Source organism: Dendrobates tinctorius, unplaced genomic scaffold, assembly GCF_039654945.1.
Source record: "Dendrobates tinctorius isolate UK_male_01 unplaced genomic scaffold, ASM3965494v1 ptg000357l, whole genome shotgun sequence".
In the NCBI taxonomy this organism is placed as follows: Eukaryota; Metazoa; Chordata; class Amphibia; order Anura; family Dendrobatidae; genus Dendrobates; species Dendrobates tinctorius.
The window spans coordinates 992,354-1,008,756 of record NW_027362023.1 but is presented as its reverse complement, the minus strand read 5'-3'; the positions used below and the strand labels follow the sequence as shown (position 1 = coordinate 1,008,756).

The following is a 16,403-nucleotide window of genomic DNA, read 5'->3' as shown; positions in this document are numbered from 1 at the left end:
TATGCTCTGCACTGTATCCCCTATATACATGTAGCACATGACTATAATATATACTCTGCACTGTATCCCCTATATACATGTAGCACATGACTATGATATATACTCTGCACTGTATCCCCTATATACATGTAGCACATGACTATGATATATACTCTGCACTGTATCCCCTATATACATGTAGCACATGACTATGATATATACTCTGCACTGTATCCCCTATATACATGTAGCACATGACTATGATATATACTCTGCACTGTATCCCCTATATACATGTAGCACATGACTATGATATATATTCTGCACTGTATCCCCTATATACATGTAGCACATGACTATGATATATACTCTGCACTGTATCCCCTATATACATGTAGCACATGACTGATATATACTCTGCGCTGTATCCCCTATATACATGTAGCACATGACTGATATATACTCTGCACTGTATCCCCTATATACATGTAGCACATGACTATGATATATACTCTGCACTTTATCCCCTATATACACGTAGCACATGACTATGATATATACTCTGCACTGTATCCCCTATATACATGTAGCACATGACTGATATATACTCTGCGCTGTATCCCCTATATACATGTAGCACATGACTATGATATATACTCTGCACTGTATCCCCTATATACACGTAGCACATGACTATAATATATACTCTGCACTGTATCCCCTATATACATGTAGCACATGACTGATATATACTCTGCGCTGTATCCCCTATATACATGTAGCACATGACTATGATATATACTCTGCACTGTATCCCCTATATACACGTAGCACATGACTGATATATACTCTGCGCTGTATCCCCTATATACATGTAGCACATGACTATGATATATAATCTGCACTGTATCCCCTATATACACGTAGCACATGACTGATATATACTCTGCGCTGTATCCCCTATATACATGTAGCATATGATTATGATATATACTCTGCACTGTATCCCCTATATACATGTAGCACATGACTATAATATATGCTCTGCACTGTATCCCCTATATACATGTAGCACATGACTATAATATATGCTCTGCACTGTATCCCCTATATACATGTAGCACATGACTATGATATATACTCTGCACTGTATCCCCTATATACATGTAGCACATGACTGATATATACTCTGCGCTGTATCCCCTATATACATGTAGCACATGACTATGATATATACTCTGCACTGTATCCCCTATATACATGAAGCACATGACTATGATATATACTCTGCACTGTATCCCCTATATACAAGTAGCACATGACTGATATATACTCTGCGCTGTATCCCCTATATACACGTAGCACATGACTATGATATATACTCTGCACTGTATCCCCTATATACACGTAGCACATGACTATGATATATACTCTGCGCTGTATCCCCTATATACATGTAGCACATGATTATGATATATACTCTGCACTGTATCCCCTATATACATGTAGCACATGACTGATATATACTCTGCGCTGTATCCCCTATATACATGTAGCACATGACTATGATATATACTCTGCACTATATCTCCTATATACATGTAGCACATGACTATGATATATACTCTGCACTGTATCCCCTATATACACGTAGCACATGACTGATATATACTCTGCGCTGTATCACCTATATACATGTAGCACATGATTATGATATATACTCTGCACTGTATCCCCTATATACATGTAGCACATGATTGATATGTACTCTGCGCTGTATCCCCTATATACATGTAGCACATGACTATGATATATACTCTGCACTGTATCTCCTATATACATGTAGCACATGACTATGATATATACTCTGCACTGTATCCCCTATATACACGTAGCACATGACTGATATATACTCTGCGCTGTATCCCCTATATACACGTAGCACATGATTATGATATATACTCTGCACTGTATCCCCTATATACATGTAGCACATGACTATGATATATACTCTGCACTGTATCCCCTATATACATGAAGCACATGACTATGATATATATTCTGCACTGTATCCCCTATATACATGAAGCACATGACTATGATATATATTCTGCACTGTATCCCCTATATACATGTAGCACATGACTATGATATATACTCTGCACTATATCTCCTATATACATGTAGCACATGACTATGATATATACTCTGCACTGTATCCCCTATATACACGTAGCACATGACTGATATATACTCTGCGCTGTATCCCCTATATACATGTAGCACATGATTATGATATATACTCTGCACTGTATCCCCTATATACATGTAGCACATGATTGATATGTACTCTGCGCTGTATCCCCTATATACATGTAGCACATGACTATGATATATACTCTGCACTGTATCTCCTATATACATGTAGCACATGACTATGATATATACTCTGCACTGTATCCCCTATATACACGTAGCACATGACTGATATATACTCTGCGCTGTATCCCCTATATACACGTAGCACATGATTATGATATATACTCTGCACTGTATCCCCTATATACATGTAGCACATGACTATGATATATACTCTGCACTGTATCCCCTATATACATGAAGCACATGACTATGATATATATTCTGCACTGTATCCCCTATATACATGAAGCACATGACTATGATATATATTCTGCACTGTATCCCCTATATACACGTAGCACATGACTGATATATACTCTGCGCTGTATCCCCTATATACACGTAGCACATGACTATGATATATACTCTGCACTGTATCCCCTATATACATGTAGCACATGACTATGATATATACTCTGCACTGTATCCCCTATATACATGAAGCACATGACTATGATATATATTCTGCACTGTATCCCCTATATACATGTAGCACATGACTATGATATATACTCTGCACTGTATCCCCTATATACATGTAGCACATGACTATGATATATACTCTGCACTGTATCCCCTATATACATGTAGCACATGACTATGATATATACTCTGCACTGTATCCCCTATATACATGTAGCACATGACTATAATATATACTCTGCACTGTATCCCCTATATACATGAAGCACATGACTATGATATATACTCTGCACTGTATCCCCTATATACATGAAGCACATGACTATGATATATACTCTGCACTGTATCCCCTATATACATGTAGCACATGACTATGATATATACTCTGCACTGTATCCCCTATATACATGTAGCACATGACTATGATATATACTCTGCACTGTATCCCCTATATACATGTAGCACATGACTATGATATATACTCTGCACTGTATCCCCTATATACATGAAGCACATGACTATGATATATACTCTGCACTGTATCCCCTATATACATGTAGCACATGACTATGATATATACTCTGCGCTGTATCCCCTATATACATGTAGCACATGACTATGATATATACTCTGCGCTGTATCCCCTATATACATGTAGCACATGACTATGATATATACTCTGCGCTGTATCCCCTATATACATGTAGCACATGACTATGATATATATTCTGCACTGTATCCCCTATATACATGTAGCACATGACTATGATATATACTCTGCACTGTATCCCCTATATACATGTAGCACATGACTATGATATATACTCTGCGCTGTATCCCCTATATACATGTAGCACATGACTATGATATATACTCTGCGCTGTATCCCCTATATACATGTAGCACATGACTATGATATATACTCTGCGCTGTATCCCCTATATACATGTAGCACATGACTATGATATATACTCTGCACTGTATCCCCTATATACATGTAGCACATGACTATGATATATACTCTGCGCTGTATCCCCTATATACATGTAGCACATGACTATGATATATACTCTGCACTGTATCCCCTATATACATGTAGCACATGACTATGATATATACTCTGCACTGTATCCCCTATATACATGTAGCACATGACTATGATATATATTCTGCACTGTATCCCCTATATACATGTAGCACGACTGATATATACTCTGCACTGTATCCCCTATATACATGTAGCACATGACTGATATATACTCTGCACTGTATCCCCTATATACATGTAGCACATGACTATGATATATACTCTGCACTGTATCCCCTATATACATGTAGCACATGACTATGATATATACTCTGCACTGTATCCCCTATATACATGTAGCACATGACTATGATATATACTCTGCACTGTATCCCCTATATACATGAAGCACATGACTATGATATATACTCTGCACTGTATCCCCTATATACATGTAGCACATGACTATAATATATACTCTGCACTGTATCCCCTATATACATGAAGCACATGACTATGATATATACTCTGCACTGTATCCCCTATATACATGAAGCACATGACTATGATATATACTCTGCGCTGTATCCCCTATATACATGTAGCACATGACTATGATATATACTCTGCACTGTATCCCCTATATACATGTAGCACATGACTATGATATATACTCTGCACTGTATCCCCTATATACATGAAGCACATGACTATGATATATACTCTGCACTGTATCCCCTATATACATGTAGCACATGACTATGATATATACTCTGCACTGTATCCCCTATATACATGAAGCACATGACTATGATATATACTCTGCACTGTATCCCCTATATACATGTAGCACATGACTATAATATATACTCTGCACTGTATCCCCTATATACATGTAGCACGACTGATATATACTCTGCACTGTATCCCCTATATACATGTAGCACATGACTGATATATACTCTGCACTGTATCCCCTATATACATGTAGCACATGACTATGATATATACTCTGCACTGTATCCCCTATATACATGTAGCACATGACTATGATATATACTCTGCACTGTATCCCCTATATACATGTAGCACATGACTATGATATATACTCTGCACTGTATCCCCTATATACATGAAGCACATGACTATGATATATACTCTGCACTGTATCCCCTATATACATGTAGCACATGACTATAATATATACTCTGCACTGTATCCCCTATATACATGTAGCACGACTGATATATACTCTGCACTGTATCCCCTATATACATGTAGCACATGACTGATATATACTCTGCACTGTATCCCCTATATACATGTAGCACATGACTATGATATATACTCTGCACTGTATCCCCTATATACATGTAGCACATGACTATGATATATACTCTGCACTGTATCCCCTATATACATGTAGCACATGACTATGATATATACTCTGCACTGTATCCCCTATATACATGTAGCACATGACTATGATATATACTCTGCACTGTATCCCCTATATACATGAAGCACATGACTATGATATATACTCTGCACTGTATCCCCTATATACATGTAGCACATGACTATAATATATACTCTGCACTGTATCCCCTATATACATGTAGCACATGACTATGATATATACTCTGCACTGTATCCCCTATATACATGAAGCACATGACTATGATATATACTCTGCACTGTATCCCCTATATACATGAAGCACATGACTGATATATACTCTGCACTGTATCCCCTATATACATGTAGCACATGACTATAATATATACTCTGCACTGTATCCCCTATATACATGTAGCACATGACTATGATATATACTCTGCACTGTATCCCCTATATACATGTAGCACGACTGATATATACTCTGCGCTGTATCCCCTATATACATGAAGCACATGACTATGATATATACTCTGCAGTGTATCCCCTATATACATGTAGCACATGACTATGATATATACTCTGCACTGTATCCCCTATATACATGTAGCACATGACTATGATATATACTCTGCACTGTATCCCCTATATACATGAAGCACATGACTATGATATATACTCTGCACTGTATCCCCTATATACATGTAGCACATGACTATAATATATACTCTGCACTGTATCCCCTATATACATGTAGCACATGACTATGATATATACTCTGCACTGTATCCCCTATATACATGAAGCACATGACTATGATATATACTCTGCACTGTATCCCCTATATACATGAAGCACATGACTGATATATACTCTGCGCTGTATCCCCTATATACATGTAGCACATGACTATGATATATACTCTGCACTGTATCCCCTATATACATGTAGCACATGACTATGATATATACTCTGCACTGTATCCCCTATATACATGAAGCACATGACTATGATATATACTCTGCACTGTATCCCCTATATACATGTAGCACATGACTATAATATATACTCTGCACTGTATCCCCTATATACATGTAGCACATGACTATGATATATACTCTGCACTGTATCCCCTATATACATGTAGCACGACTGATATATACTCTGCGCTGTATCCCCTATATACATGAAGCACATGACTATGATATATACTCTGCAGTGTATCCCCTATATACATGAAGCACATGACTATGATATATACTCTGCACTGTATCCCCTATATATATGAAGCACATGACTATGATATATACTCTGCACTGTATCCCCTATATACATGTAGCACATGACTATGATATATACTCTGCACTGTATCCCCTATATACATGAAGCACATGACTATGATATATACTCTGCACTGTATCCCCTATATACATGTAGCACGACTGATATATACTCTGCGCTGTATCCCCTATATACATGAAGCACATGACTATGATATATACTCTGCAGTGTATCCCCTATATACATGAAGCACATGACTATGATATATACTCTGCACTGTATCCCCTATATACATGTAGCACATGATTATGATATATACTCTGCACTGTATCCCCTATATACATGTAGCACATGACTATGATATATACTCTGCACTGTATCCCCTATATACATGAAGCACATGACTATGATATATACTCTGCACTGTATCCCCTATATACATGTAGCACATGACTATGATATATACTCTGCACTGTATCCCCTATATACATGTAGCACATGACTATGATATATACTCTGCACTGTATCCCCTATATACATGTAGCACGACTGATATATACTCTGCACTCTATCCCCTATATACATGAAGCACATGACTATGATATATACTCTGCAGTGTATCCCCTATATACATGAAGCACATGACTATGATATATACTCTGCACTGTATCCCCTATATACATGAAGCACATGACTATGATATATACTCTGCACTGTATCCCCTATATACATGTAGCACATGACTATGATATATACTCTGCACTGTATCCCCTATATACATGTAGCACGACTGATATATACTCTGCACTGTATCCCCTATATACATGAAGCACATGACTATGATATATACTCTGCAGTGTATCCCCTATATACATGAAGCACATGACTATGATATATACTCTGCACTGTATCCCCTATATACATGAAGCACATGACTATGATATATACTCTGCACTGTATCCCCTATATACATGTAGCACATGACTATGATATATACTCTGCACTGTATCCCCTATATACATGTAGCACATGACTATGATATATACTCTGCACTGTATCCCCTATATACATGTAGCACATGACTATGATATATACTCTGCACTGTATCCCCTATATACATGAAGCACATGACTATGATATATACTCTGCACTGTATCCCCTATATACATGTAGCACATGACTATGATATATACTCTGCACTGTATCCCCTATATACATGTAGCACATGACTATGATATATACTCTGCACTGTATCCCCTATATACATGTAGCACATGACTATGATATATACTCTGCACTGTATCCCCTATATACATGAAGCACATGACTATGATATATACTCTGCACTGTATCCCCTATATACATGAAGCACATGACTATGATATATACTCTGCACTGTATCCCCTATATACATGTAGCACATGACTATGATATATACTCTGCACTGTATCCCCTATATACATGTAGCACATGACTATGATATATACTCTGCACTGTATCCCCTATATACTGCTGATAACATGTCGGCGCATTAATCTTTTCCGCATTCCTGGGACTTTCAGCTGATTTAACCATTTCTCTTCCACTCTTGGTCCCTATAGGAGATGAGCTATATTCTGGGGTGGCCACTGATCTTATGGGGCGAGATTTCACCATATTCAGGAGCCTGGGCCGCAGGCCGCCTCTGCGCACCGAGCAGCACGACTCGCGCTGGCTGAACGGTGAGCCGTCATTTTTTCTCCGGGAAGGCAGCGTGGCCCCAGGGTAGATCTAGGGGCGGTGGTGCAGTGGAATGTGAAGGACGCAGTGGTGGAGAGCGCCTCACTGTGGAGTAGGTGCTGGAGAGGCCCTACTGAGTGCGTGCCATGTGAGGGGGCATGTGACTGTCTGGGAGCGATCAGGTGATTACTACATGCCACAGCACTCTTCTGTAAGACGACCTGTCTAACCTTCTCCTTCTAGAACCAAAGTTTGTGAAAGTTTTCTGGATTCCGGAGAGCGAGAACCCAGATGATGATAAAATCTACTTCTTTTTCCGGGAGACCCCGGTGGAGGGCCTGGGAGGGGTGAAGCAGTCCTACGCCCGGATAGGGCAGATCTGTCGGGTAATTACTAGACGTGAGCTATGGCTAATCTTTCACCTGCCGGCTCGCCACCCCGCTCCGTGGAATGCACTGCTCATTTGTCGGGGTCCATTGTGTCTTACAGAACGACATGGGCGGCCAGCGGACACTTGTGAATAAATGGACCACGTTCCTGAAGGCGCGCCTCGTGTGCAGTGTGCCGGGGAAGGAGGCAGGGGGCGACACTTACTTTGACGAGCTGAGTGAGTTGTTGTTTGGGGTTTGTTGGCAGCAACTGTGTAATATGAGGTCGTGAGGACGCGGCTGACGGCTTTTATGGCGCTGAGGTTAAACATTACTTATATGTGCTCCATAAATAACGTAAGAATATAACACACAAGGCATCGCCCACAATAACCCCAACAGGTCACAGCCCCGCTCACTGGACAAGCACGACGCTGGGACTTGTAGTGTCCGGATAGTCATAAAGGACACGGAGAGAAGCCATGGCAGATTTCTCTGCAGTAGATAAAGCTGAGGCGAAGCGGCAATCACAGATGTTATATATGATGACAACATAAAGACGACACGAGAAAGGCAAAAAATATACTACGTGTAAAACACCCGTCCTCCGTAGTACAGGGATTATTCACTGCGACATTAATATTGCTGCAAAATAATCGGAAAAGAGCCCAAAATCGTAGGAATGACCGAGGCCTGTGCTTATCTCCTATAGAGGATGTATTCCTGCTGCAAACGCGGGACAGGAGGAACCCACTGATATATGCCCTGTTCTCCACCGCCAGGTAAGAGGCCACCACCCCGGGAAGGGGTCAGGTATTACCCACATACTGTGTCCATAGATTATTGATCCTGTATTATACTCCAGAGCTGCACTCACTATTCTGCTGGTGCAGTCACTGTGTCTACATACATTACATTACTGATCCTGAGTTACCTCCTGTATTATACCCCAGAGCGGCACTCACTATTCTGCTGGTGCAGTCACTGTGTACATACATTACATTACAGATCCTGAGTTACCTCCTGTATTATACTCCAGAGCTGCACTCACTATTCTGCTGGTGCAGTCACTGTGTACATACATTACATTACTGATCCTGAGTTACCTCCTGTATTATACTCCAGAGCGGCACTCACTATTCTGCTGGTGCAGTCACTGTATACATACATTACATTACTGATCCTGAGTTACCTCCTGTATTATACCCCAGAGCTGCACTCACTATTCTGCTGGTGCAGTCACTGTATACATACATTACATTACTGATCCTGAGTTACCTCCTGTATTATACCCCAGAGCTGCACTCACTATTCTGCTGGTGCAGTCACTGTGTACATACATTACTGATCCTGAGTTACATCCTGTATTATACCCCAGAGCTGCACTCACTATTCTGCTGGTGCAGTCACTGTGTACATACATTACATTACAGATCCTGAGTTACCTCCTGTATTATACTCCAGAGCGGCACTCACTATTCTGCTGCTGCAGTCACTGTATACATACATTACATTACTGATCCTGAGTTACCTCCTGTATTATACCCCAGAGCTGCACTCACTATTCTGCTGGTGCAGTCACTGTGTACATACATTACTGATCCTGAGTTACATCCTGTATTATACTCCAGAGCTGCACTCACTATTCTGCTGGTGCAGTCACTGTGTACTTACATTACTGATCCTGAGTTACCTCCTGTATTATACTCCAGAGCGGCACTCACTATTCTGCTGGTGCAGTCACTGTGTACATACATTACATTACTGATCCTGAGTTACATACTGTATTATACTCCAGAGCTGCACTCACTATTCTGCTGGTGCAGTCACTGTGTACATACATTACATTACTGATCCTGAATTACATCCTGTATTATACTCCAGAGCTGCACTCACTATTCTGCTGGTGCAGTCACTGTGTACTTACATTACTGATCCTGAGTTACCTCCTGTATTATACTCCAGAGCGGCACTCACTATTCTGCTGGTGCAGTCACTGTGTACATACATTACTGATCCTGAGTTACATCCTGTATTATACCCCAGAGCTGCACTCACTATTCTGCTGGTGCAGTCACTGTGTACATACATTACATTACAGATCCTGAGTTACCTCCTGTATTATACTCCAGAGCGGCACTCACTATTCTGCTGGTGCAGTCTCTGTATACATACATTACATTACTGATCCTGAGTTACCTCCTGTATTATACCCCAGAGCTGCACTCACTATTCTGCTGGTGCAGTCACTGTGTACATACATTACTAATCCTGAGTTACATCCTGTATTATACTCCAGAGCTGCACTCACTATTCTGCTGGTGCAGTCACTGTGTACATACATTACATTACTGATCCTGAGTTACATACTGTATTATACTCCAGAGCTGCACTCACTATTCTGCTGGTGCAGTCACTGTGTACTTACATTACATTACTGATCCTGAGTTACCTCCTGTATTATACTCCAGAGCTGCACTCACTATTCTGCTGGTGCAGTCACTGTGTACTTACATTACATTACTGATCCTGAGTTACATCCTGTATTATACTCCAGAGCTGCACTCACTATTCTACTGGTGCAGTCACTGTGTACATACATTACATTACTGATCCTGAGTTACATCCTGTATTATACCCCAGAGCTGCACTCACTATTCTGCTGGTGCAGTCACTGTGTACATACATTACATTACAGATCCTGAGTTACCTCCTGTATTATACTCCAGAGCGGCACTCACTATTCTGCTGGTGCAGTCTCTGTATACATACATTACATTACTGATCCTGAGTTACCTCCTGTATTATATCCCAGAGCTGCACTCACTATTCTGCTGGTGCAGTCACTGTGTACATACATTACTGATCCTGAGTTACATCCTGTATTATACTCCAGAGCTGCACTCACTATTCTACTGGTGCAGTCACTGTGTACATACATTACATTACTGATCCTGAGTTACATCCTGTATTATACTCCAGAGCTGCACTCACTATTCTGCTGGTGCAGTCACTGTGTACTTACATTACATTACTGATCCTGAGTTACCTCCTGTATTATACTCCAGAGCGGCACCCACTATTCTGCTGGTGCAGTCACTGTATACATACATTACATTACAGATCCTGAGTTACATCCTGTATTATACTCCAGAGCTGCACTCACTATTCTGCTGGTGCAGTCACTGTATACATACATTACATTACAGATCCTGAGTTACATCCTGTATTATACTCCAGAGCTGCACTCACTATTCTGCTGGTGCAGGCACTGTGTACATACATTACAGATCCAGAGTTACATCCTGTATTATACTCCAGAGCTGCACTCACTATTCTGCTGGTGCAGTCACTGTGTACTTACATTACATTACTGTTCCTGAGTTACCTCCTGTATTATACCCCAGAGCTGCACTCACTATTCTGCTGGTGCAGGCACTGTGTGCACACATTACATTACTGATCCGGAGTTACATCCTGTATTATACTCCAGAGCTGCACTCACTATTCTGCTGGTGCGGTCGCTGTGTGCACACATTACGGCTCCTGAGTTATGTTCTGCATTTTGCCCTCAGTTCTGTATTTCGAGGTTCGGCAATCTGTGTCTACACCATGAATGATGTCCGCAGAGCTTTCCTGGGGCCCTTCGCACACAAGGAAGGACCGAACTACCAGTGGGTGTCCTATCAGGGCAGAGTGCCCTATCCTCGCCCAGGGATGGTGAGTGATCAGAGGGAGACTGATGATTTCTGGGGCGCATGTTTTGCAGCGTCGTGTTCAATGGTCTCTACTGTTTCTAGTGTCCCAGTAAAACTTTCGGAAGTTTTGAATCCACAAAGAACTTTCCGGACGACGTGCTGCAGTTTGCGCGGAATCACCCGCTCATGTTTAACCCTGTAACGCCTGGCACTGGGAAGCCGATCTTCCTGCAGAGTCATGCCGACTTCACCTCCACCCAGCTTGCTGTGGACAGAGTGACGGCAGCGGATGGAGAATATGACGTCATGTTCATCGGCACAGGTGACAGCTGAGTCCGCCGTCTTGTGAGGTCAGTAACGTCCCCTGGTGCCTCCACCTCTCACACCTTGCTTTCTCGCTCTGCTAGATGTGGGCACCGTACTGAAAGTGATTTCTGTGCCGAAACAGAGCTGGAACGAGAGGGAAGAGCTGGTGCTGGAGGAGCTTCATGTCTTCAAGGTAGGAGCTGCAAAGACGTAAGGGTTTCAGGTGGTCCGATGCCACCACACAAGTTTGGGGGCCCCTCTTATTGGTGGTGCTATAACGACAGATGGTGTTGGCTATAAATGTAAGGCAGACATAGTCACTAATTGTGTGGGGGGTAAAGTCTTGTGTTGGTTGCTCCTGACATGGTTCCTCCCTTGGTGCAGGATGCGTCCCCCGTCACCAGCATGCAGCTCTCATCTAAGCGGGTAAGAAGGATTTCGCAGTTTGCACTTCTCTCGGTCACTGTTTGTTCCTGCCGTATTTACATTGCTTTTACCTTCTCCACAGCAACAACTGTATGTGGGGTCAGCGAGCGGCGTGTCCCAGGTGCCCCTGCATCGCTGTGGGATCTACGGGAAGGCTTGTGCCGAGTGCTGCTTGGCCAGGGATCCATATTGTGCCTGGGATGGCGCCAGCTGTACCCGTTACCTGCCCAACACCAAGAGGTAAAGCCTGACACCAAAACTATACCACCCCCCAGAATATTAATAATTCCACCCTAACATACGTGTATAGCAACTACCACTGCCAGGGTGGATGGGCCGCCATCACAACTATGTGCTCGTCATGTCTCACACAGGAGGTCTCGTCGTCAGGACGTCAGGAATGGAGACCCCAACTTGCTGTGTTCTGGAGGTGAGTTTTACGCACCACTCTCTCCACCTCGTACGCAGGTTCAGTGTCACCTGATTTTGGCATTTCCAGGATATGACTTGAACAATCGTTTATCTCAGATCAATAGACAGCCATGGGCTGAGCCTGTACACGGGACGGATGTGTCCGTGTGCCACCACACTGGGGTCACCGCTCGGCCGTACTGCAGTATTATTACTACTGTAGGTGAGGTTTATTGTGACAGATTCCCGTTCTTCCATCACCATCTCTCCATACAGAGCAGCAGAGGCTCAGCGTCCAGAAGAAGCGTCTGTACGGCGTGGAGGGGAGCACAGTCTTCCTCGAGTGTCTCCCTAAATCTTTACGAGCTCAAGTCACGTGGATCCACCAAAAGGCACCAGAAACGCCAAGAAAAGAGGTAAGAACTCCAATCCTCCATATTTCCTTTACCAAGTAGATAATTGATGAAACCTTCCGTGCGATACGTGGCTCCACGTGCTGGTTGTCTACACGTGCTGGATGTCTGCACGGCCAGCACAGCCCTTGCTTTCTCCATAGTCCTCATATGATGATATAATCTCCATATAATGTTATATATCTCTGCTTTACGAACGTTGCACTAGTTTTACTTCCGTCTCATGATCCAGTCACATCCATATGAGGGGTCAGCCCTCAGGACCCCTCTCTGTCACTTTATTTTTTCCTTTTACATCAAAGTAATTTTTGGTTTCTTTCCAGGTGCAGTTTGATGAGCGAGTTATAAAGACGGAGCGTGGTGTCCTCCTGCGCAGTGTAATGAGGCGTGATGCTGGGAGTTATCTCTGCCATTCCTCAGAGCATGGGTTTACGCAGCTTCTTCTTCAGCTGGATCTCGAGGTCATTCCACCTTCTCGGGCCGAGGAGACTCTGGGTGTCCACCGTGGATCACAAATGAGATGGTATCATGACTTTATGCGTCTTGTTCAGCAGCCAGGCTCCAAAGGAGAGCAAATGTGTGAGGAGCTATGGGCTCGAAGGGGCCGCACAACCCACCCTTCCGGTCCCCAGGGTGCACCACAGATACCACCAGGCTTAAAGGTCCCCGGAAGGCCTCTGCCTCCACTCAGTATGAAGGCAAAAGCACAAAAATGGAAGCACCTGGAGGAAAAGATTAACGTGCGGAGTCGCAGGACACATGAACACCAGAGGGCTGAACGCGGACCCAGAAGTGCCCCAAGTTAGATGGTGACATCTCATGGACTTATGAACCTCTAAACTGTACATGGTGCCAGAGCTGGTAGGGGGTAACCTGTGAGGGGTGGAGGGTGGGCTGTACCACTGTAATGCGGAGCGATGGAACAGCGTGAAGACTTCATTGCCCCATAACTGCTGGTCAAGGTGGGAATACAGAATATGTCCTATACGAGCTCAGCCCTTGGGTCACACTCCGGATCCCCCCATTTATGAGCACTCCAATCATTCTACGGCAGCAAGCCGCAATGTCATTGAGTATGCAGACGAAGGGCTGTGGCCCTGAGCTGGACAGCACTTGTGGAATACAGACCCCATGTGATAGGACCGCAGCTGAACGACAGCTAATTCATTCCAAGTCTGGACCCAAGTTTATTAGAGAAATCCACTATTCTGTAGAGAGAATCTCAAATCACTCATGGCGCAAAAGCCAATCCATAGATCGGCACCAATACGATTTACACCGCCAAGTAAACTGATGCCTGACCCATCTGCCACCACTGACCGTGCTTGGACCCTCACTGCCTGGGACAATGGGACAAGTGAGGACAAAGTAGAAGCTCGCTGAAAATTATCCATGAGACACGCGATTTCCTCTGTCTCCATCGTGAAAGACGTTTATAACGTCAGAGATCTGATCTCAGGTTATATCTGACATCTCCGTGTTTGGATTACAGCAAATTTCTCCAAAGTTCAAAAACTTTAAAATATTTGAAGAAAACTTAAGATGTGTTCATTGTCGATGTGGAAAGGTGATGAGAGGAGAACAAAGAGGTGTAAGCCGTGGTCCGTTCTCCTGGATAGTGGCCGGCGTCATCCCCGGGGGCCATCCTTGTGCTCCCAGGGTATCGGGACTGTTACACGGACTCAGTCTCTGCTCGTCCTATACAATGATGAGGGTTGTCCGCATTGTCGCAGCACACAGCTGTCCATCACTGTTGTTACAATTCTGGAGACGCCGCGCGCCTAGAACTCCTCTTTTTATTGTAAATACAATGATTTATCTGGCACCGTCAGTGCCAGTGCCTGACGCCCGGCCGTCCGTGACGCGGCACAGTATATATTGCACGGTCCGCTACATTTCACACAACTCCTCAGCGTCCAGTGAGATTACGGAGACCCCCATCCCCTCACCAGACCCCTCCCCAGTACTCTCAGATTATTTTTATTAGTGTAAATATCTTTAAATATAAATTAACCCTTTCTGCTGCTACAGGTCTAAGAGTCCAGTCCGGCTGGGGACTGGCACGGTGGGAGACGTACTGGATAATATTGTGTGCGGACTGGAGACAGAAAATGAACTATTAAGTTAACACAATAAAAGCAATTATTTAGAGCCGCGTGGATTATTGTGGACCCTCTGTGGATAGTGGAAGGACCTGCTCCGACTTCTTGGCTCTTCAGTTGCTGCATGCGATGCTACATGCATGTGATGCTGCATGTGATGCGACATGCGATGCTACATGCGATGCTTCACGCGATGCTTCGGGCGGCCGGAGGCCACAACTTTACAGTCTCACCACTGATATTAATTATTCTGCAGTGTTTCTGTGCAGGAATTCCCCAGAAAGGGAACCAGAGGAGCATGAAATGATGACAGGAGGCCTCGTAGCAATAAGCCGTGCGTTCCCCTGAAATGCTGTGGAGTTTACAGGCATATCCCAAAAATAAAACTGATCCTCTTACCTGTAGTGTAAGGGTTAAATAGCCTACTGATC

General features: G+C 42.9%; 1 protein-coding gene across 1 annotated transcript in view; it reads left to right on the top strand.

Annotated features, from left to right (window-relative positions):
• Nucleotides 1-16,021, top strand: part of SEMA3B (semaphorin 3B) — a 36,455-nt gene extending 20,434 nt beyond the window's left edge. The window contains exons 7-18 of the mRNA XM_073562556.1: nt 8,131-8,250; nt 8,492-8,634; nt 8,738-8,855; nt 9,329-9,398; nt 12,192-12,336; nt 12,417-12,636; nt 12,722-12,813; nt 13,005-13,046; nt 13,129-13,286; nt 13,421-13,476; nt 13,734-13,873; nt 14,194-16,021. Coding sequence (XP_073418657.1) covers nt 8,131-8,250; nt 8,492-8,634; nt 8,738-8,855; nt 9,329-9,398; nt 12,192-12,336; nt 12,417-12,636; nt 12,722-12,813; nt 13,005-13,046; nt 13,129-13,286; nt 13,421-13,476; nt 13,734-13,873; nt 14,194-14,676 — 1,787 coding nt within the window. The 3' untranslated portion in view covers nt 14,677-16,021. The remainder of the gene's footprint in view (nt 1-8,130; nt 8,251-8,491; nt 8,635-8,737; nt 8,856-9,328; nt 9,399-12,191; nt 12,337-12,416; nt 12,637-12,721; nt 12,814-13,004; nt 13,047-13,128; nt 13,287-13,420; nt 13,477-13,733; nt 13,874-14,193) is intronic.
• Nucleotides 16,022-16,403: the final 382 nt, after the last annotated feature.